The sequence below is a fragment of the Topomyia yanbarensis genome, chromosome 1 (genome assembly GCF_030247195.1).
Source record: "Topomyia yanbarensis strain Yona2022 chromosome 1, ASM3024719v1, whole genome shotgun sequence".
NCBI lineage: Eukaryota > Metazoa > Arthropoda > Insecta > Diptera > Culicidae > Topomyia > Topomyia yanbarensis.
Window position 1 is genome coordinate 45,022,585 of NC_080670.1, and position 25,073 is coordinate 45,047,657.

Consider the following 25,073-nt stretch of genomic DNA (forward strand, 5'->3'; position numbering starts at 1 on the left):
TCCGTTGATCGTTATGCCAAATGTCCCTTATGCCAAATGACCTTCAGTGTGACAAATTATGCCAAATGACGGTTATGCCAAATGACCTTTTGTGTGATAAACTCTCAAAATTATGCCAAATGACCATTATACCAAATGTCCGTTATGCTAAATGACCTTATGCCTATTGACCCAGACCAGGTAACAGTCTATTATCTTTCTCCGGACAAAACCAGCCTAGAGGCCGTGTTGTAACCGGTGAATTGAAGTATCTCAGCCAAGAACTGATCCACCTGAGTTCTCCAGTCAAGGAGTCTTCGGACCGATGACTGAATGGCTTACAGAACTAAATTATACCAGTTGCGCACGGAGTGTCGTGGATCTCACACTTACTGTGTTAATTTTTTTAAACATGCGTAAACAGAACATTCTGTCCACGCTTTCCTGCGAACACAAACTGCTCACTCTCGAGGTGTGATAAAAGACTGTTGGGAGCTTTCGCGTAGATCGTTTTCCCACATCCACCCTATAACATTTGATCGTACGCGTTGAAGCCAAGAGTTAAAGCAGGAATTTGGTTACCCGTAAAGCAAACAATTGCACAAAGAGTTATAAAGACTTCAATCAGGATTGCGCGCGAATGAGAAGGGATGCTATTTGAACAGCGTTCGTAAAATAATTCCGAGCAGAGTCTGATAACAAATTGAGAACTGAACTTGATGTTGTGAAGTAGTAGGGAATGATTGCTCAGGTTGTTATCATTTTGGTCGTTTTAACGGTTAAAAGATCAAAATCGAAAGCAGAAAAATTGCACTATGACATCAAACAGAAAACTATTTATGCTATCAGTGAAAGCAAATTGAAAACTCATTGAGATGGTGAAATATTTCACTAATAACAAAATAAGTAATCAATTTGATGTTTGTCAAAGAAATAGAAACAAACTTTTTTTCTAAAAATGTAAGCGCATCCAAATGAGATCAAAATATGATGTCATATCTGAAAAAGTTTAAACTGATATCAAAATAAAATTTCAATTTGATGCTTGATATCAAAATATGTTGTCTATTTGCTGTAATTTTGATGTTGAACTTTGCTCGGGATGTACGTATAGGATTAGGTACACACGGAACGCTCCTTCCTTTGGATGATCTGACCACTTCTACAGAAACCGTTAAAGCAATCAATGTAATATAAAGTTTGGGTTAATTAAAATAGTTTGATTAGCTGTAGGAGTACGCCCGCGTAGTAGCTGCAGGAATAAAGGGGCTTTTATAGATAGACTGCTAATATTTCACATGTAAGCTATATTAGATTGATCAATCGTTTTGTAACGTATGTGAAACCAGTGATTTGTATCACACAGCAAACATATAGAAGCCATTGCGCTTGGCCTATAACTAGAAATAGTAGTCAGGAATTGGAATAGGCAAAAAATACGCATTAACATAATCAATAAAACATCCATTCCCACCGTTCGACGTGGGTCTTTTTGCTGGAATAGGGTCACGTGCAGCACGACGCATGTTTTATATCCTACCTCCCAACTCTTGATATTTGTACTGTCACAGGCAATATGTCTGTTAATAATATAAACAAGAAAGACATCTATTGCTCGGCATATGTTCCGCTCAATAAACCATCACCTTCTGATGATTTCAAAATGGATGGCACACTGTGGCAGGAATGGGTTTCCACTCATAATCGGCAGTGATGCAAATTCCCACCACATAATCTGGGCCAGCTCAGATATCAATTTGAGAGGTACCTAATTGAGGAAATATTTAAGTAACCTAAATTATCTCAACTGTTAACCGACTTCAATCACTTTAAAAGACATGATTGCGATCTACCCAAGTCAGTTCCACTTGATTTTAGTTTCATGCCTTCTTAATTAATCTGTTTTCGAAAATAATCTCCCTCATTCTAGAAGAAATTTGTTCACTTTCCCTTTGACCATACCGTTCTCTATACACCATTCTTCTCTCACTTGTTCCGGTTCGAATAGATATGTCACAAATTACTTCAAATGTCATCATTTAGAGGAAAAAACCGATCAACTTCAATTGGTATGTGGTGTTGTTTAATAGATTCGTTTGACCGACGATTACTGCTGTACTGTTTAACCTCTCGTGGGAGGAGACAAGCTTTAACATTTGTTGGTTTTTGAAGATACTAAATCTTACTAGTCTGTGACACAATGACCCCTCTTCTGGCTGGGGTAATGCTGATCTTTTATTGAGTGGCAGTCGACATTTGTGTGCAGGTAGTTTCCATTTTCGAGCAGGAAGAGGTTCCCCTTACCTGATACAGGCTTGTTTTGTGCTCCTGATGAGTAACTGTGTCTGCATTATTGGGAAGGAAATCTATGGCACTTCTGTTTGAAGGCAACTTTGATAATATGGTAATGTGTTGGCTGTTAAATTGGAGCGGCTTGCATCGGCACGTAAACAGTATACGCAGCGTAAGCACTAATATTTCAAACCTGAATCGGAAAGGAACATTCCCAGCTTATCACCTTTTCAATTGCTGATAATACTTTGGGTCAGCTCACTTGCCGGTGGCTTTCCCCCTCCACCACCGCTGGTGGAAGAACTTCCTACGCTACTTAAACTGGGTGCCCCACCGCCTACACCGAAACTATCGTACACAATGGGATCCGAGTTGGACTGCTGTAGCTGGGTCAGGTTCAAATTTAAATTCAAACTAAGATTACCCGTGGATGTGAGTAAATCGTTGTACAAATCATCACAAGAGTGCGCATGGCTGCTCATAGACGACGAGATCCCGTCAAAGATGGAGGCCGATGATGCCGGACTGTCCGAGGTAGCCGGGTAGAGCATAGTGGAAACTCCAGTCCCAACGGACGAGACTGGCGTGCTCTGCTGCTGATGATAGGATTTCTGCGAAGGTGTTCCAATCGGTGCCTGCGGTCGGATCGGTTGAATGTCCTCGCCTATACTGACACCGCCGGGATTGTTATCATTGCTGATACTGCTGCTGCTGCTACTGCTATTGCCACTGGAGCCGCCGACGTGGTTGTTGCTAGTTACATCCCCCGGCTTCTTACTGTTCACTACGATGTCCTTTACGTTCAAGTTGATTTTCGGCTTATTCTTCGGTGGATCGAAGTAATAGTTAAACCGTTTAAATGACTCAATATCACGCTCCTCCGATTCCAGCTCGTTGAGGTTGACCATTTGATTCGGAGCGAAGATGTTTTCTGAAATCGAAAAAAAATGTCCGTTATGATTGGGGATTTTTTATTGTGCCTTTCGGTATTGTTTTATGCTTGAGGCTACGCGCGAAAGTGGGCGAACCAGAAGGGGCAGAACTACCAAGGCAGACCGATGTAAATAATATAATGTAAATGTAAATAATATAATTCCTGTGAGGAATAGACGTTTATATTTCATTTATTAGTTATTACACAGTATTGAGTCAATTTGTTAATTGTTGTAACGGCATTTAATAATGTAAATGTAAATAATATAATTCCTGTGAGGAATAGACGTTTATATTTCATTTATTAGTTATTACACAGTATTGAGTCAATTTGTTAATTGTTGTAACGGCATTTAATTAGCAAGGGACTGGAAGGTTGCTGCGTAGAGCTCGAGTCCAAGCTTGAAGATCCAGTCATCCGAGGATTGTAGAGCAATCCACCCTGGCAGACAGTAAGTCCAAGACGAACAGTACTCGAGAGCATACCCTCCGGATGCCTAGAGTGTCGAGTGTATTAACTTGCAACGGTTTTCGTAGCGCAGCTGTTGAAATCTGTTTCGCCAAGGAAGATGTCGGAGTGTAAAGAGTATGAACCGGTGTTGGACAGTCTTGATTCTGTCAACGCCTTATCCATGATGTATTAAGTATGTGGTTTAAACGTTAGTACTGCATCCATGATGATTCCGAGACCCTTGACGTGGGAGTGTTTTGAAATGCTCGAGTCGAATAAACGGTAATTAAACAGGATCTGACGACGATTACGCGTAAGCGTTACGATTAAGCCTTTAACAGACCATACACGAGCAGAAATATTGACAATAAATACATATTGATGGTGTAAGGTCATCTTGAAAATATAGATTCGGTAGAATTTAAATGGGATTGATGGATTGAAGCAGTCTTGTCAATATAATTATTGACTATATTTCTGTCTCGTATAGGGTCCGATTTTACTCAGATTTAAAACCATTCCATTTAGATCACACCACGTAATCTCCAGTTCACGCTGAAGAAACTCGGCATCGTTATTATCTCGTATTTGTCGAAAATAGTTTTTTGTGTCGTCGGTGAAAGAGGGTTTCTTGTAATTGGATATTGATGCCATTAAAGTAGAGCAGGAATTTTATTGGGCCGAGATGGTTTACTGGCGGGATTGTAAAATTAGAAAAAGGCTAGGTGACCCAAATACGAAAACCGAAGCCATAATGCAAGAAGAAAGGGAGATATTTGGGCAGACTTACCGCCAAATAGGCGTGGCTTCCTCGACCTCTATTCCCGGACACAGGGATACTGCCGCTTGACCAGAACGCGCATCTGCTGCTTCCTCATTCCGGGACTCTTTCGCCTTGTACAATTTTCCGTCTCGTGCTTCTTTGTTCTATAGCGAGAGTTTCTTGACGTACGCACAAATGAACAGCGCGACAGCACCACACCGGGAACAGATGATTCTTCTGGGAATCCTTTACGAGAAGACTGCAACCATGAACCCTGGCATCAGCTTCGAACTATTTTCCACTGTCGGAAATGTACTTGTGCAAGCGAAAATGCGCACCGATCTTTGAATTGCGCATGCGAACTTTTGTTGTCGAATCGGTACCGGACTGGGAATCTGACATTTGCTCTGCGTACGCGAGCTATTCTTGCTGACTCCCACGTCCGCACTCAAACGGCTATAACCTTTACTGACTCATGCGGTTTGCGGGGATGCCAGGTGTTATTTTGAAAAATCTGGGCGCGGCCCTTTTAAAAATCTGTGTCTATCTGTGTAACGGAAAGCGTCCAAACTTGGCTGAAAACAAGATGTAGTGACCTTTTTTTGGTTTTTACGTGAGATAAAAATTAAGCGTAAGGTAAAAAATTGAGAAATCTGTACTAATCTGTGCATTGTAGAAGAAAGCTGTGGAAATCTGTGCATTAAAACAGAAAACTGGAAATCTGTGCATTTTTTAAAATCTGTTCAGCATATTGATAATCTGTGCACCTGGCATCCCTGCCGGTTTGTTTAATAGCTTCAGTGCTGCCATCGCTGCCGTCATCCTGCGACTGACAACTCATCGCGGGTGGGATACGTTCACGCCCTCCTGTCTTTCTCGACTGCGTGCTATACACTCCCGTCGAATGCCTCATTATTGCACTTATGATTACCCTTCACCTACTTTGAACGTAACAGGATGCCGGATTTAGCAAGGAATGTTGCAGAGAGACAGTATTTAATGCTGCTTTGGAGTTGCCTTCCGTCGAGGTAGGAATGAAACAAGCGCAGAATTGTCCTTGAATAACGAGTTTGTCCAGCTTCGCTATTGCTATATCATGGTTGATTTAGTCGGAGGCCGCAGATAGATCCGTGTAAATAGCATCGGTTAGCAATCCACCAGCGAATCCATCAAGTACATATGTTGTGGACGAGAGCAGGTTGGTCGTTGTCGACCGTTTAGGCATAAGACCACGTTGGTCGTCTGCAATGCAGTGTTTGTAGTGAAAACAAATAGGGTCTAAGGCAACAACCTCGAACAGTTTGAACACGGCACTCAAACACGAGATGCCCCGATAACTGCCAATGTTCGATTTATTTCCCTTTTTATGGACTGGAAACATGTGGGCTGCTTTCCACCAGGAAGGGAATATTCTACTAGTAAGTGATAGATGAAAGACTCGCCGAAGTGGTAAAAAACCACTGATACATTCTTTGACAAAAATCAAGGGTGGTTTTGTAATGCATGTGTCATATGTTACCAGCGACTATCAGCGGAGATGTTGTAGGGGATGATGACGCACATGCTGCACTAAAGAAGTCGAAGCAATGCAACAGTACGGAGCGTACTCCCGGGCACTTAGAAAACAGTTGTAAAATATACGTCCATTCTCGTTGATGAAATTGTTGATTTGTCGAAGAGTTTTGCTACCGTAACTGTCCAGAATTGAATTGGCATTGTTGATATGCGCAGATTTTCCGATATTCAATCGCAGAAAGCTATTACTTGCATGGCACCACGTCACGCCAAGTAAGTTGAAGTCTGAGCGACAATATCATCAATCGGGGCAGCGATAGAGGTGATGGAAGAAACGAAGAAAAGATATACATTTATCCGACTGAAATCACAATTGTATCAGGAGGAAACGGCACCACACAGGAACAGATTGCGATCGGCAAGTTTCACTGATAGCACATTTGCTCAGATTTCGCCTACCGGTCATCGTTAATCCCTCGGGCGTTTATACCATTGCGAACGGCGATAAGCACACCACCACCTGATGTCTTATGGCAGTTGAGGGCGTTGCGGTCACAGTGGTAGATATCGAATGTTGAACCAAACACCTGGCGATACAAACAGTTGTCGAAGGCGATGACGTCATAACAGCACCCCGTGGTCGCCACCAACCATCTGGAAGTTAACCTCGATGATGTTGGAGGACGAACCCCTGGGGCCTATCCTTACAGTCACGTCACCTAGTGACTAGAAGGAAATTTTGACTAGTCACCAAGTGACGTGACTGTGACAATAGGCCCCCAGGTTCAGCTGAGTGAAGCCATGCTACCGTTTTGAGCGTGTTGGAAGATCATAACGTCAATCCCACAAACAGTATTGGAACGGTTGACGGTCGCTTGGTAGACTGCGGTGGGGGATTTGAGGTATCCCGAATCAACAGCGTCGCGCCTCTACTGAGCGACGTTCGTGGTCGGCGAGAGAAATAGTTATGCAAAAGGCAAATTACTGGAAGCGAAGAATACATCAGCGCTTGAACTGTTCGGATATGAGGTATATTTGCCATTTGTGGCGGGTTTCACCCATCCCACACACATAACCAGGGATTGGAAAGTGAAGCAATGAATATGAGCATGAGAGCTTCACGCTCTTTCACCAATACGCCCGTATGTATGTTTCACGCGAAAGCCGAAACTGTACATATCGCGTCCCAAAGAGCAAAAGAGGGTTTTTTTAGATTGCGTCAAAACTGTTGACTTTAGCAATGTGGTGTCTTTGAAAAAGTTTATTGGAATAGAACTCCCATTCTTTCTGTCTTTATGGATTGATCCCCCTAGTAATGAATGACGAAATTTATTTTCTTCAGTAATTCAGATAGACAAATACTTAATTCAGCAAAGCAATGGAGAAACATTTTACCTGAAAACTCTCAGCTTTTAAGCTTGTTAAAATATAAGGCATTATTTGTGAAAGGCCCCTTAAAAACAGTTATTTCATCATAAGTTTTCTTCTAGATTTTTCCCATTATATATGTTCTAGAACATTGCTTGGACTGTTAAACTGCATTACTTTGCCGAAGAAGGAAACTTGCTATCGTTAGTATGCGTGGATGGATATTCACGTTTCTTGATTGAAAATAGCTCTTTTTCCAATACCGATAATTTTTAAACGGGCGAAAATGGAGAAACCACTCGATAAACAATCACACCTAGAAAAATAGTGTAAATTTACGTCTCCTGACCCTGACATATACGACCATCAAAAATGACTTAGTTTTACGTTTGATTTTAATTTAACATGACGTTTAATTTCGTAAATCATGTAATTTTACTCCACATACAGCATTTAATCTGAATGGTAGGAAGTGTAATTTTATGTCATTGCGCATGTAAAGTATATGTTTCATGTAAAATTAAACGGAACACGATAATGTTCCGTCATTTGGTAAATTACGGTTTGTTGAATTGTGTCATGTTTGCAATTACGTCAACGATAAAATTCAGATTTTTTGGTGTGAAATTAAAGTGAAAGAAAAGCACAACAAGTGTTGGAAAAATCAGATCTCGGCCCTCTATGGAAATACTCGAGTTGAAGTTTGTCTCATTCCGTCTTCCGATTAATCATCAATCCGATAAGGCGGAAAGAAGGGGAGTTCCATTACAAGAAACTTTCTCAAAGACACCACATTGCTAAAGTCAACAGTTTTGACGCAATCTTTTTTACTCTTTGGGACCACTGTGCACCAGACGGGCTTCTTCATTAGTTCAGCAGGTCATGAAGATATGTGCCAGCTGAAGACTGCTCTTCGCTAGGCAACAACGAGCTGAATGTCTCACAGGTTGCAGATATCTGTGAAGCAACATGGTTCAGATTAAATGATTTGATTTTGATTGATGATGGTGTTATGAAAATCCACTTAATCCCAAGGCTGCTCAAAGAATAACAGATATCGGAACCAAAATTTGCTGATTGCGAACGTTCTCTAATGTCGTTTTCGCTTGAAGCAGAAACTAACTCAGTTTCGGACCTAACTGCTGTCAAACTGTTTGTTTGAAGCCAGTTTCCAACCTAGGTTATGCGCCACTGAACTGAAAACCGGGTTGGGTTCCAACCTGAAATATATTTCGGGTTCGCTCACACCACTGCTGTTTGGCGAGAACCCAACTCAGTTTCATTAAAAACGTTCGTTTGAAGCAACTAACCTGGGTTAGTTTCTAGGTTCTCAATCGAAAACGACATAAGTTGGCTATCAGCGCCAGCAAAATTTGTCCCGTTATCAGATTATGTTTGACTGGGAACCCGCATCGACTGCAGAAACGTTTTAATTCTGAAATAAATGCGTTGACAAATCGGTAACTGTAGTTCTCAGAACACTGACTTTCAAGATAATTGGACCTGCATTAACGACAGCTACGTTTTCGAAGGCATGTCTCCCTTAGATTCTGACAGATGACAAACTTCCCGTAAGCTGCATAGCGGTTTTGGCCTTCTATCGAACATATCGCAAGCAATAAACTGGCGCCCAAGTATCCAATACTTGTGGTTAAGCTTGGCAATCAGCAAGGTTGGCACGACATGCAAGTTTTCCAAGTTCCGTGTATCGATGAAACTTTAGCAGGATTACAGGGTGATTCATCTCATAGGGTTACGCATAGTTTTATAGCCTGCCTCAAACACGAAGAGTCCCATTCCCATCCACAAATGAAAATAGATTTAACCTGACTTTGAGAAACTGATGAATGGCTACCCAGAAGACACTTTGTTGGCCACAACAAAACTAATTTAAAAAAAAACGCAATTTTAGCAACAAAGTACATAATTAATTTTATTATGACCGCTTTGGTTCAAAGCCCACTCATGAAGTTTTCTTCTCTTTGGAAACAGCCGTGATAGTAGTGGAGACTTCACGACTGCTTCGGCATGTTCAGGGATGCCAGTGGGTCGAGGGCGGATCCCATTATACGTTGCATGTTTAACAACTTTATATCTCGTGGGAGCTCGTGTATTTCTGATAAAGCCAAATTCCCACTAAAGCACTATTTGCACCTATCTGATCCATTTCAGTGAAGGCTCAGTACCGTGCATGGATACCAATATTCTGTCATAAACTTTATATGCTAGCATTCACACTTATCCTTTTTGATCAATTGATGGAGCGTATAAACCATACGACATAGGCAGCGTCCGATGCATCATCACTGCACCGCTAACAGCTGTAATTTTCCTTTAATATTGATAATCCATCAGGGAACACGGATTTATTCCAGTGCTTTTGTAATCACAGTAACTGGTAAAGGATCTTGATGCATACTATGATGGGAGCGACCCACTCCAAGGGATCGAATAGCCAAGATGTATCTGATAGCATTTGACGTTTTATACTTCGCTTACTGAAGCTCATCTTCAACTGGAACACAAAAGCGCCAGAATCGAGATCCCTTTGAATGTCCAATGCTTTAATGGAATCAGTTTCTGATGACAAGTGATGTGAAACGACTCCGTTTGCTTTTGTGCTTTTTTCGAACAGTCGGGGAGCGTTCGATAATCCTTTTCGTAGAATGAATGTAGTCATCTGAATAATTCTTGAGCGTTTTTTCAAAAAGACATATCTGCAATGAGTGATTCTCTTTGTTTACTTTCTCTTTCGATTTGTACGGCGTCACTATAGCATTTTTCACTTATTTCACCGTACAGATCGAAAGACGGTGGTTTTGACTAGCATACTATGCAAAGAGTTGAGGGATAAATGTTAAAGCGACCGAATTATTAACAGAAGAGAAAGAAAACAAAGAGAGTCACTCATTGTAGATATGACGTTTTGAATAAAAGGTCTAGAATTGTGTCTTTTAATTTAATTACTTCCTCGTGCGTTCTGGCGCCAGACAGTAGACATCTAGATAAACATTATTTAACACGCGATCAACTGCTTCGGGAAACTGAGACTGAGAATCGCGAACTGCTTGTCGTAGATAATCTATAGCCAAATATGGAGCAAACCAGCTGTCATACATGACAGTCAGTATTCTTTAATTCTAGAAAAGTTGCCTGATTTCGGAAACCACACAATACGTTGCTAATCGGTATATTCTTTATGTATCTGGAATTGCCGGTCAAATTTCTCTACATTAGCAGTCAATGTAATGGCGTAGGTTCTGAAGCGTGTGAAAACTACTACCGGCCAACTAACAACCGGCCATTCAACGATACCACCCGTTTCAGGAGCCGTCAAACACAACTCTCAGTTTTGTAGTTACTTTGAATTCTTGAGGTGTGGAAAATAGAATCTTCGGCCCGCAGGTACCATAATCTCGTCATGAGGAATTCGTTCCATATGGCCCAGTTTCAAATATTCCGTCCCACAAAATCTCAGTACATCTTCTTGAAAACAAGATCGTTTGCAAATTTTCGCTGCCTTACTTTTATACTGTGAATGGCCGCTGGAAGCGGCTCCCCCAGTAATGATGTTGTTTCATCAAAAAGAAGACCCACAACAAATCATTCAGATTCTTCACGTCGATGAGTAGCTTGATACATGTCCTCAGCTTTTTGTTCCACCAGTGTTATTGGTTGCGTTCTACGTATCTTTCTGCCTTCACAGAACTGTCGGAGAGTTTTATCAATATTCAACTCGAAGTACAGGCTAAAAAATGAAGTGCTGCCTTCGACATCAATTGTGGCACCGACTTAACCGGCAACAATTCATCCAAAGGTAGAATTTGATGCCACTGGAAGTTCCATATCATTCTTCATTTTTGCATCTTTTACAATAGTCAGAAGAAAACTTCTACTACAAGAATGAGGTCAATTTAGTAGGGTTTACCAAACTCTGAATCTACGTAAATTTATGGATTCAATTAGCTAGAGATTACTGGGTAGGAAAAGTTATGAAAATTAGAGCCATAGTACTCAAGTGAGAGCAAGGATGTGAAGTAAACAGATCGGAAAACTAGAAGTGGCAGGGTCATTAGAGCAGGCTTAATATCGTGCGGGCTTAATCTTTGTCTTCTGTTAATGAGGGTCGAGCTTAGGCAGTATAACTACGAATAACCCGAGTTCACTAACATGTGTCCTGGTAATGATAGACGTATCCATCTTTACCGTGACAACCGACTTGTCTTATGGATTCATATTGTACAAAACGCTCATAAAAGATTTTAAGTCGTGCTACCTAATTTTCAAAGAACCCGGGAAAGGTGTAAATGGTGCCAATGAAATATGATTCTCACCGTTCCTGTGCTGACTAGTTGTATGAATCAACTAATGAAATAAGTTGCGTCCCAGTCTTACTATAGTTGTGCAAATATCTGGGGAACGTAATAATTCAATAGATTCCTTCATCCCCAAAAACGTCTGGTTACTTTAGACAAGAGCCTTATGCCACCACACCAAAGAAAACATTAGCAGCTTAAATATCCTAAAGAATGAAAAAAACATAAATAGCACACAAAAGCGTACATACCTAACCGACTCCATAGGCTTTACCTGGTCCAGAATCATTTCACAACAGTACAATGACACTTTGGTATTTGTGATGATGGCAGTGAGCCAAGTGGAAGTAGAAGGTCATACTGAAATGAAAAATACGACTATAACAGAACATGTAAAATGCATGAAACCGAAAACCTATGGTCAAAAACTATGCTCACCATAGACAGAAATCTAAAATCTGTTAAAATCTGATCTTCGTGCTTGGGACTGAAATAATGATTGAAACAAGCTTGAAAATAGAAAAGAAAAACTCGAACACTAATTTCACACAAATCTTCGTCGATTGAGCATTTTATTTCGGATATACCAAATCCAATATTTACAGTAAACGTGTGTAATCGCAATAGAAAAAATGATCTTCACCAATTGAATGAATATCATTCGATTCGACAACAAACAAACAATTCTCTGTACAATAAAACCAATGTAAGATGTTCAAAAACAATCCACTACTGACCTCCATATTCTCCGATCAATTGCTGCTGCTGCTGCCGACTAAGGGGCTGCAGCTGAAGTTGCTGCATTTGCTGCTGTAACTGCTGCTGCAGTTGCAACTGTTGCTGCTGGTACTTCTGCAGGAATAAACTAGTTTCGATATCGTTCAGTGCGAGCAGATTGGCCGCTTGGGCCGCACTAGCTGCACTGTTCGAAGTACCACCTATTCCACCGCTGCTGCCACCAGTTATCGAAGAAACTGAGGCAGCCGTTGCCGCTTCGCTGCTGATAGTGGAACCAGCCGGTGACATCAGCAGCGGATGTGGCGCCGAATGTGATGGATGACTAAAGCCGGACGATGCAACAGAACTACCCGGGGCTGGTATTCGCGTAATCTCAATATCATTTGACAAATTTTGTCCCTGCTGCCGAAGGAACTTTGACTCATTGATGTTGTGAATAGTAACCTGGAAAATAAGAATTCGTTTACATTTACATTCATTGCAAAATGTGTTATAATCACCTCACTATTCAAGCGTTGACCAGGTTGCAAATTATGCAGAAAAGATAAATCATCATACTTGTGATTCACAGCGGAACAACCTGAACCTAGTCCATCGTAGTAAACACCACCGGGGGGATCCTCACAACAGTGTGCACCTATCGTTGGACCACTAGCAGAACTGAACAACCGTCTACAGCTCGGGTTAGCTGTAGATGACATTACAGCGGCCGCGTGGGCTCTAGCCTGTGACCTTTCGGATCCGATCGCACTCATAGTCGACGGTGAGCTGAGCGGGAAGTATCCAGAGGAGGGACTTTGTGGATTCATGTAATCCTGACTTCCGGTCAGTCCGTACTGTAGACTCTCAAAAGGCGAGTAGCACCGTTGGTTCGGATTTGGTCCGGCAAGCGACAAAGGATTGTACAGTTCGGCTCCAGCTGACTGACAACCACCAACAGCACCGTTCAGCTGCTGCCACGAATTATGATGTACATGCGGATGATGTTGCTGTTGCTGCTTCTGCTTTTGAGCATTCTTCATCTCACTGCCAATTACGGAGCTGCACTTGCGTGGTGGTTCCACCGCTGCTGAGAAACTTCCCTGTAAACGATGAAAAAATGTTAACTGGTCCTAATGTGCAAAATATCACAGAAATGCAATGTAAAAAAGGGACATAAAGAATCATTTTAAACTTACAGGATTGACACCGGATGGTCCGTCCGCTAACAGATTCGCCGCGTGTTGCTGTTGTTGTTGCTGCTGCTGTTGAAGGTAATTCGCCGTAGTTGCATTGGTCGTTCCAGACGCTATCTGGGGTGGGTATATTCCATTCTCCACTAGGTAGTTAGTGTTGAACGGTCTGAACCCGGTAGTTGACGGTGGTGTACTACCAGCTAGCGCCTGATGCAAAGCTGGATTCCTAATAGTGAACATGCCGTTATCGTTTTTGAAAATCGTTGCCGGCTGTTCATAATTATGCGATGATCGTGCCCCAGTTTGTTCGTGGGATGCAGGTGCTCTCGATGGAGGACCCTGGAACATTGGATTCCGTAGCGTTACGAAATTATTGCCTTTTTGGTTTTTATGACCATCGCCTTTGGAATGACCATCTTTCAACGAATCATGCTTGTTTTTATTTTTGTTCTTGCGCTTGTTCCTTTTGCTGGGCTTTTTCTCACTTTCACCAGTGCTGCTTCCCTTTAGCTTGTTGGTGTCGACCATTATGACAGCGTCTTGACCGGGACCTGGTTGAACCACCATAGGATTCACCATGAACATGCCAGGGGCTGCTCCTGCGGATCCCATCAACAGTTGAGACGGAACCGTTGTCGATGGTTCGGGTTGAACCGGTTTCATAGGCTCGCAGATTTTCTTTATAGATTCCCGTTTAGCTTTGATGGCTTCCGCCTGCGCTGCATCCACCCGGGTTAGCGTAATACCCGGTGGTAACTGAAGTCCTTCGACTCGAATACCACGACTCAACTGATCCATTATGCTTGCACCAAACGATGTATCGCCCGGTGGGAAAGTATTTGGAATTTTTGGCAGTGTGCCATTTCTGGGAAGAACCGAAGGCGAAGAGGAACCATTGAGTAGCTCCAGTGTTGTATCGGCACCGATGTTGACCTTTGATCGACGGTCGTTGGACGATTTAACCATTCGCTCTGCTGTCTTGATTGCTTTGTCAATATGACGAGCTGCTCCCGAACCGGATTGCTGCTGCTGCTGCTGTTGTGACTGTTTCTTTTGTTTAGGCTGAACAGCGTTTTTACCCTGCTCCTGCTGCTTTTGGAGCAGTTTCTTTTGTCGTTTGGAGATATTTGGATTATCCTGAAATGCTTTGTCCGGTGGTTGAGCTACAGCACTGATTGGCTTTTTAGTGTTGGTTGTTTGAGTGTTGGCAACATTATGAGCGCTTTTGGAGTTCTTCTGAGTAGTGGTTGTTGTAGGCGGTGCGAGATTTTCCTTGTTTTTAATCTGTTTCACTTCCTTAGCTGATATCACAGGTGGAGTAGGATGTTCTTTCGGCTTTTCGTTCTTCTTTTTGGTGGTGGTTTTCCTGTTACTGACTACAGCTGGAACCGGCGCTGGTGGTGTTGGTGGCCTCATTTGTGGTTCAAGCTTCGGTGAAAGAGGTGTAGGAGGACGCGATGATGCCTTTGGTTGTTTGACAGCATCCGGTGCGACTTGAGATACTCCCTGAGTGACGTCTTCATCTTCACCCGATTCTGTGTCTTCCAAATTCAACAGTTTAAATGTGTTGTTGTCAAACTCAGGATCAATGTAAACTTCACTCTTTTTACGGGACAAATGCTTCTTCTGAGCCTCTTTCACCTTTTTCGTCGGTTCTTCAATCTTGTTCTTATCCTTATTCTTCTGTTCCTTAGCGTCCTTCATTTTCTGAGCACTACCACTAGAACTAATGGAATCCTTACTAAGTTTGCGGTTGAGAATTTTTCCCAGCGCTTTCTCTGCCGGTTTCTTGTCAGCTTTTTTCGGTTCCCCGCTAACTTCCAGCCCGTCCAACCATGCCACAATCTTATCGATTTCGTCAATTTCATCAGACACCTTATCCTGCTTCTTTTTCTTTTTCTTTTTTCTGCCATCGTCACCGCCACTGCTATTAGATTCAAGCTCCAATTTTTGCACAATCTTCTGCAGCATCTGTGCGGCAGCTTTGGCTTGCGCTTCGCTAACAGAACTTTTCGCTTTGCTTCTAATCTGCGTCAATTTCTCCGAGAGCTTACTGGTCAACGAAACGATATCTTCCTTCTTTCTCTTATCGGAAGCACTAGCCACACTTTGCAGCTGTATCTTCTGCATCAACTCGTCCACCTCCCGCATGGACTGTACTTGCTGCTGTTGCGACTGTTCTTTGAGACTTAACTTTAGCAGCTTTTCCGTTATCCACACATCGGTGTCATTGGTAAACTGAGATTTGACAATCATATCACTAATTTGCTTAGCATCATCAAACGCCATCTTCATCTTCAACTGATCTTGCAACGATTGCTGCTGCTGTTGCTTCTTACTGATTGATTGCCCAGCATTTCCTTTACCAGCGGACGACATCGGTTCCGGTGGAACAAGCTGACCATTGATAAACGTGTAAAGTAATTGATCTTTATCGGGCGATGGTCCTTTTGCCGTAACCGTGACCTGTGGCTCAGCATGCGGCAAAAATGTTCGCTTGATAGTAACCATTCTTCGTGTGGAATCGATGCTGACATTATCCTGAGACAACTGTTGTTGTTGTTGTTGCTTCTGTGGCTGCTGTTGATGTAGTTGAGCTTTCTGGTGTTGCTGAAGTAATTGCTGCTGCTGGCGCTGTTTTTGTTGCTGCAGAAGATTTATGTTTTGTTGCAATTTGGCTGGTAGTTGCTGCTTTTGGCTGGATTCCAACGTAGGTGGCGGAGCAGATGATTTCTTTCCCGAAGACTCCGACTTTCCTTTAGGTGCATCTTTGGCACTTTGTGCCGCACCACCGTCCAGTTTAAAACTGAACTCAGGATTGTTGTTCTTTATGCTAGAAACCAAGCTACTGATGTCCGTCTGCAATTGGACCTTCTTCGCTTCGTAAGCCTGAATGTCCTCCAGTAGTTGCTGTTTATCTTTCTTTTTCAAATTCTGCTGAAACTGTAGTCGTTTCTGAGCCTTCTGTTCCTCCAAATTGAATTCGGAAAACTTTTGACTAAGCTCACCCAGTTCGGTAATTTTTTTCAACTCCTGTTTCTTTTGTTTCTGTTTAACCTTTTTCGCAGCCTTCTTGTTGTTCGCATGTTTGTCCCCGTCATCGTCACCTTCTATAAACCTTAGAATATCATCTAGTGATTTTTCTTCTAACGGTGGTGGGGGCGGAGGTTTTTTCACCATAGGTGCAAACGCTGTACTCGATGCTTGCGATTGAGGTTGCTGTGGATGTTGTTGCTGTGATTTCTGCGGTTGACAAACCGTATCCTTTCCACTCACAGATTGCACTGCTGTCATAGCTTTCGCTGCTCCAGCGGGGGTCGAAACCATCGGAATCTTGACATTGGCTGAAGTTGCCGCCACAGCAACTCCAGTGCTAATTGGAGCCATCTTGAGGTTGCTGTTCTTCAGCGCTTCCACTTTGGATGTGATCGATTCCTTGGTAATGGTAGGCACTGCCGAGCTAATGCCGCTGCTGTTGGTGACCACATTTGTCGAATTGCTTTTATTGGTATTGATCTTCTTCAACAGACCGCCGGGGGGAATTTTGATGTTTTTCAAATTCAACGACTTGAGCTGTTGGTTGTCCTTGTTGCTTTGAAGTTGTTTGATTTTCTTTCGCAGTCGATCGCGCGTTTCGTTCGTTCTCTGGTTGTGGTTGCATTCCTGTAATTGTGCAGAAGAAAAAAGTACAATTAGATAGGCCTGTCAGAACTGTGCCTCGAGAAAGGTGTTAGTAATGTGAAATGTTTAAAGTTGTTCTTGTTTTTTGCAAAGTAGGATATTGTTCATGTAAAATCCCTCGTGCATTTGCTCAAGTAGTCTCTACCCTAACTCAAAGATAATTTCGACTCTGAAGATCTGCTGTCTTAGTCACAGTTCTATCACAATTCTAGCAAACGGACTAAAATAACTTGAGCTAACGTTTTTTAGGTTGTGCAGCAATCAATTCTATGCAGCTCATTTCCATTCAGAAGCTCCGATCGCTCGGACGCGTATATTGTATCGTTAAACAAAACAAGACCGTATTGTGTCGTATATAACAGACACTTTTTTATCACATTTTCTACTGATTATAGAAGCAAGAACGGCTACGTTTAATCGTGACTTCTTCCGTGAACCCTTCGTAAAAAGATAAGTACATTTTTCTTTCGATTTATTTTTATGCATCTCCCTCGTTCGTCTTCCGCTTTGTTTGCTTTTCTCTTCACTGCAAAGGGTTTTGCAAGCAAAAATGGATCTCGCTAATAAAGAATACTTCCTGATGATTGAATAGACGCCTCCAAAAGTTCCGACTGATTTTTCTGTTAACAAGGCTACAACCCCTCAATTGAAAAATTATTCAACCACCTCGTTCGGCCCTTTCGTGCCCTTCGAATTCTGGGGTAAACAACTGATACGTTTACCAATGTCGCAGGCGCTGACGATACAATGTTCAGCCATGACCGAAATTTCTTATGCTGTCGGCTCCGACAGCATAAGTCAGTAAATTGACTTTACGCTTGTCCGGACATACCGCAGACTCAGGTGATGCGCATTTAATGCCAAAAGATCCTGACTCCTGCGTTGCAGAAGACAAAGAGTTAAGTAGCCGGGAAACTCTAAGCTTGTTCATTGACCCCACTCCACGCTTTTCTAAACTTTCTTACTTCAAATCCTTGCTCTCCCTTGAGTACTATGGCCCTTAATATTTGAAAAATACTTCACCTTCCAGTCCCTTGCTAATTATATGTCGTTACAATATATAAAAAAAAATTTCTAAGGTTCGAACGGAGCTATCCAGCCTGAAGCAGGTAAATCAGACTATTGCCTTCGAGGAGTTTACGAGAAATTACCACGTCAACGTACCATCCCACAAAGTAGAGTTAACTGGAGTGATCTACGATTCAAGTATGGTGTCACCTGTTTTAAGAACCTCTTGCTTCAGAAAAATAGAGTACTGTAGACGATTACATTCAGCATCAATCGCAGCCAACGGGACTACGTTCTATGTTTACTCACACACGTATAGTGCGACCTTCCCCGGGGCTGACTTGCCAAACTACGTCCTCTTCGACAGGATTCGTCAGTCTGTTCGCTTTTTTGAAGGATGGAAGGATGTTTCTAGATGGGTCATCAAATATAACAACTCAAGGAAATTAAATTGTTCCTGGTCTTGTAAAATTAAGGTCAAGTAAGTTTTTTGCAGCACTTCAACGGACACAAAAAAACACAACGGGTCTCAACATTTGTGCAACATTTCAACCTGGTGCCGGAATCAGATCAGATCACCTTAAAATTGTTTTGAAATTCTCCCAGCAGTGAAAGCATTCTTCTAGTAGTATCCTTCGATATATATAATTCAGTGCCCTAGGTCAAGGATTTTATCACTATTCTACAATAGGATTCTAAAAGTATTCTATTCGAGTCAATATAAGTGGCTCGAATATGAAAGTCGTCTTCTACTCTTTCTGAAAATCGATTTGTTTTATGTTTTAGATTCAAAATTGGATCTATGTTTCTCTTTAGGTCTGGTGGACCAAGGACAGTTTTGAATTTGAACAGCAAAATAAATTTGAAGATAGAAGTGCTTAAATTAGTTATTTTTATACAGGTATGAAAAATAATAAATGAGATGTCCCTTTTTTAAACGTTGCTCCATTCGAGCCACCATGGCATCAAAAAATCATCAAATAAATTGTTTTTGAGTTCAATATATGGAAGCTGCCAAGTTGATCCCAGGCTGGTCGACACATCGTAAATGCAGATATATTAATAACCTCTTTATATGTTTCGCCGAGTATTCCCCTTATCGAATTCGAGAAGCTGACGAAAGAGATTCTCAACAAAGCTTCTTGGTTTAGGAAAGTTGTAATCGTAACAGAGTTCAACGCCCATCACTACGCTTGAGATCCTTTGCACTCGGACGTGAAAGAATCAGCACTACTGGATTTGGTGAACGACGAAAGCATTGTTACCCACCTTCTTTCCGAAGAACCTGATTAGCGATTGATCTTATTCTGACATCCTAATCGTTACTGCTCGACACGAATAAATATATCCTCGATTACGGCGCCATGTGATGGCTGGAAAAAGTTATACAAGTGAAACACAGCCAGAAATTCTCGTCTTTTACAAACACGAAAATAGTTTTCTAACGTGTGAAACAAATGGAGGGTAGTATGATAGGTTCTATGGCAGAACTTCAAAAGGAAACTAAGGAAATCCTAAAAGTTTCCAAAGCGAAACACAGGTACGCGCCAAAATTATTGTAGTCTGACGAAGTCGAGCGCAGGCTCGGAAGGATATGAAGGCAGTCAGGTCATCATACAAAAGGTCTGCTACGACGTTCACTTAATTACCGGGCATTTTTAAAGTTGGCGAAATCGCGGGCGTAAATATGTGTAGATGATTGCAATTGCATGTTCGCGTTTATGTTATCGTGAAGGCCACAAGCGTTTGTACGTGTGAACATATATGAGAAAATATGCAATTAATTATGTTAGTGACTGTTGGTATGAATCTAATTTAGAATATAGTAATAGAAGGAATCATAACATGCCGAATAAAGAAACAAAAGATGCAGAGAATTATTAGAAGTGTATAAATTGACCGTTACTATTTTTGGTATGCATGAGTAGTGCATTAGCGAACTATTAGAAGTACAACAAAAACATAAAACTAATGAAATAGAAGAAAAAAACATGCAATCAAACTACTTTCGCCTAACTGCCAGCAAATGATATTTATTTACCATTAACGACATTTACATTCTGTTAAAATTTCATCATGCTATACTGACCGTGAATGGATGATTCACGTGAGTTGGTAAAATTAGAAGAGTAGAATGGGGTAAAATAGGTTTGGGGGTACAACAGGTATAGGGCATTATCTTTACTATGTTATTGCAGAGATCGCTCGTGTTGCGTGAACTAAATACACGGTAGAGAACATCGTTGACGACGGTCATTCGCGTGTTGTTCTGCGAAAAGGCATTGTCTTTTGTCTTCAGTAGAGTACATTTAATCAATGTCAAGTGAGTTTTTTCTTACGTAAAAATATTGCTGCTGGTTTTTCGATATTTTTGTTTTTGAAAAAAATACGGACATCAACATGAAACATACATTTGGCGGCACGATAGGTCAGCCGTTTGGGGCACTATAAGTCACTACTATAATGTAAATTTGAATTACTTTGACATGAAAATTGTGCATCATTTCGTGCGAAGAACGCCAAAGCAAAATGAAGAGGACATAAAGAATGCAACAGTATCTGTTCAAGATGGCGCCAGTATTCGATCGGCCTCTAAACAATCAAGGTTTCGTCGAAACATTACGTGCTCGTGTGAAAGGAAAGTGCTTGTCATCAATAGAATCGCGTCAGATATTTCTCGTGAGTTAACAATAAATAATTTAAGGTGTTGTTGAACTAGATAACCGAAAAAAAAACATGATCAAAAAAGAGAAGGAAAATGAATCCGAAAAATGCTCTGAAGCGTAAATGTGATCGTTGCACAGCAAAGCAACCACATGAGCCGGAATGCACAACTTCAATTCTACACTCTGGCGACGACGAGGACCACGAGAAAGTCATTCGCAAGTACAAAGCCAGACGCAACTGTGGAATAAACATGTTTTTTAAACATTTTCTAACGCGGTTTCATGATTATTTGTCTTATTAGTTTCTGCAATATGTATGCATACTCTTCAAATAAAAGTTGAACTGCTGATTTTCTAGGCGTCTACATTGATTTATTTAACCTCTAATATAGTGACCTATCTTACCCCCGGGTTTTAAAGATTCCTTCGCCTTGCTGGATTTAGCTTGAAAAATATTTAGCCAGCCATAAAATCATTATTACCAAAGCGTTGCCAGATGTATAACCTTTCCAACAAGTGCTTGTTTATCAAAATCAGTGCAAAAGTACCATCGTTCGAGCTCGTCAAAAAAAACTGAGCTACATGGCCCCGCTCCACTGTACCTTAATTTTTTGAATCCGATCCTCACAAATGAATAAAATCGAATGCACAAATTAAGCTCCGCAATGATCCGCCACTACTTTATCATATACGCTAGTTCTGCATCCATTCTCTGACCCAGCTGTCACCAATACATACATAGATACACATGCGACTAGCACATAACAATTGTAAACTAGTACTAAAGACCACAATTATTGCAAAACAACCACAAATAGGCTACTACGATTATATTTCTTTAATTAGTAATGACCCCCACTGAGAGCCCTGTCCAACAACACTGCCATTAAACTGTGGAACAATGTCTGAAAACACCTACAGCAAGTCAATCCACATCGACCCGCCAGTTGGCCATACCAGCGCGCACAGGCTAATGGTTGAACGTTAGCTAGGGCTGGTGCAGAGTATGAAAAAAAACATAAAGAAAGCTCATAAGCACCATTATCGAGGCGTAATGCAATAACCATCTTGAAGCAATTGTCTGTCAAAGGTTCTTTAGCACTGATGCACGCAATATGCTTAATAATGTTTGCAATACCGTCAAATCCCTCAACCTAGGAAAGGGAGAAAGAAGAAAGAATTGTTGAAGGTAAATTTTCAGAAATTTGTTTCAATTATTGAGCCACAAACACCTGTTTTCATTGTTTGGGACAAACTAAAACAGCTGGCAGAAGAAAAGCTAGAAATATCTTAGTCCACGTCGACCTTAACGCGTCAAATAACTTCCTCAATAAACATTTCCCACTAGAACCTTATCACCCGTCTCCAAAAAGCCTCAAAGAAAACGGATCTACAAACGATAAAGTTTGTTGCAACACGTAAACCGGAACCGGAAAACCCAGAAAATATCGACCGATTTCATTAGTAAACTGTCGTTTAAAGCTGTTAAACTCAGCCATACTTTGGAGGCTCGAAAGCTTTCTGGAAGATCAAAGTATTCTTCCTGACCAGATCTTCGGTTTCAGAGAACGAATATTAACTATCAGATGTCTCGAGTTCGTTACAAATAGGATTTGTCAAACCAAAAGGCAATCGTATCGCTGCCGTCGTTTTTGTGGATCACCCTCGAACACCACACTGACCGGTCTGGAACTGGAACGCACGGAAAGTTAGAAAAGAAGAATTACCGATTTAGCATCAAAAGGCTGAAAATCAAAAGGCCGAAAAACATAAGGCGAAATTTCAAAAGGCGAAAATTCGAAAGGCCTAATGCTAAAAAGGTCGAAAAATCAAATGGCCGAAAACTTAAAAGGCGAAAACTCAAAAAGCCGAAAACCCAAAAGGCTGAATCTCATAAGGCAAACTTTTTTTTATTATTCGATTATTTCCCATTGTGTTGTTCCTGATTGATTAATCGCCTCATGTTTGAGTAAATCGGGAGGATCGCACGTTTACGTACGAAACTTTTCCAATACAAAATAAGAATTAATACTCTAAAAATCCACCAAACCCTTTGTCAAATTGTGCATTCATTGCGATTTTAATTGAGATTCAAAGAATGCTCGAAAGAAGGAATCATCCCCTATGTTTGAGTAAACTGGGTAGCCGAAGTGATCACAAGTGTGCGTGCAAGAGTTATTTGGCATACAGATTCCAAGAACTGCTCATATTTGAAAGAAGGAATCAATCCCTATGTTCGAGTAAACCGGGAATACGAACAGTTATGCAGTTGTAAGCAGCTGGCATGTAGCTCAAATGTTTGAGCATAACGGCAACTACCTAAACATTTAAGTAACTTTAAATGAGTTTGTTTACTAATAGTACTAATATTGTACTTGAACCAAAATTAGATTATTCTTCTTTACCACTTAATAAAAAACATTTACGCCTAATGTGGCTACGCCACATGGCTTCAAGTCGCGTGCTGTCCGACATCGCTGTCGCTCCGTCGGACCTAAACTAATTTATAGCCCCTATGTTTGAGTAATCCGGACAAACGAGTGGATAACAGGTTTGCTTGCGAGGGGCCGCCGCTTCCGATGGCGGGTCGGCGGCCACCTCGCCCGGCGGATCCTTGGTCTCGGCTACGCCCCAAGTGCTAGATCAGTGTAACAACCGATGGTTGAATATATGTAAGTTCATTCCATAAATCATCGTTTGAAAAACTTAACGAAATTCACAAATGATGAAGTATATAATTCAAAAGAACAGCTCATGATATAAAGAAAGATAATAAGGATAATTTAAATTATTGAAACGCTGTATGGAAAACCAAAACCCACTGGCGATCATAATAATAATGGTCAGAACAAAACATACGTCTGGTGGATCGCAGTTTTACATTATACTGTACTAAAATGTAAGTCATAGCCAAGTATTCATAATTGCAACAGTGAACAAGCATAAAAATTTCAAAAATGAAACTAAAAAGAACTGCTCATATTTAAAAGAAGGCAAAATCAAGTATAAAATGTATTCACTCGAAATATAATCAATATCTTTAAAAAGGTTTGCCTTTCAAAATTCTGCCTTCTGAAAAGTTTGCCTTTTAAAATTCCGCCTTCCAGAAAGTTTGCCTTTTGAAAGTCCGCCTTTTGATTTTTCAGCCTTTTGAATTCGGCCTAATGTAATTTCGGGCTTATGATTTTCAGCCTTACGGCCTCGACCCGCTGCCGTCGTTTTTGTGGATTACCCTCGAACACCACACTGACCGGTCTGGAACTGGAACGCACGGAAAGTCAGAAAAGAAGAATTACCAACGGTTAGTTCTTTTCTAGAGGAATCTGCAGCCAGTATCGGCTCGCCTTCACATTTGAGTCCATCCTTCAAAAGCCCAGTAACCCCAGTCCTAACTCTCCGGAACCTAGCTATCAAGGGGGAGCGAGCCATTTGGCATAATGTCATTTGGCATAGTGGACGTTTAGCATAACGGACATTTCGTATAATTTTGAGAAGTGATCACTCTGCAGTTTATTTGCATAACGGACATTCGGCTTAATTATTATTATAACTGCTGGAAAACGGTCATTTGGCATAACTTTGCTATGTGATGTCACTGAAGATCAGTTGGCATAACAGATGAATTTGTATTTTATCACCGAGTGACCCATACAGTTAACCGTTGTGTGTCCGACGCGGTACCCGGGTACCTTTTTAAGTTTCAATTAATTAAATTCCTATGTTTCATCCATAGCTGGAAATTGAAACTTTGTGACATCTTAGAACTTCAATAAGTCAAGCTTTTGGGTTAATAATATTGTTGATATAGTAAGGGTGGGAGTGAGGAGGGGCTCCTGATTTTTTTACTACGTAACAGGCCGACGTGGGTACCCGGGTACCCACAAAACTAAAATGCCCGTAACTAAGGTAATATCCAACCGATTTCGATACTTTTGACCTTTTTGGATTCAGGAACTCACCCACTTTTGGACTTGGTAAAAATGCATCGGGTTACTTCATTCGGTTCCCGGGAATCCGGGTTTCCGGAAGGAGGTTCCAGTGCTGGGGTACTATTTGCGAACTTCAATGGAATACTAGCAATATGGGTATCAAAATTATTGGAATTGCATCAGTAGGCTGTATCTCGTGGTTTTGGAACCATTTGGTGATTCGACCCCGGAACGGACATTCCGGAGCAGGTTCCCGTGG

The 25,073-nt window shown here is 41.4% G+C and overlaps 1 protein-coding gene across 1 annotated transcript in view; it reads right to left on the minus strand.

Annotated features, from left to right (window-relative positions):
- Positions 1-2,040: 2,040 nt before the first annotated feature.
- Positions 2,041-25,073, minus strand: part of LOC131677496 (uncharacterized) — a 44,855-nt gene continuing 21,822 nt past the window's right edge. The window contains exons 6-9 of the mRNA XM_058957338.1: positions 13,534-17,193; positions 12,856-13,437; positions 12,355-12,799; positions 2,041-3,202 (exon numbers count right to left, since the gene is read on the minus strand). Of these exons, the coding sequence (XP_058813321.1) occupies positions 2,502-3,202; positions 12,355-12,799; positions 12,856-13,437; positions 13,534-17,193 (5,388 nt within the window). The 3' untranslated portion in view covers positions 2,041-2,501. The remainder of the gene's footprint in view (positions 3,203-12,354; positions 12,800-12,855; positions 13,438-13,533; positions 17,194-25,073) is intronic.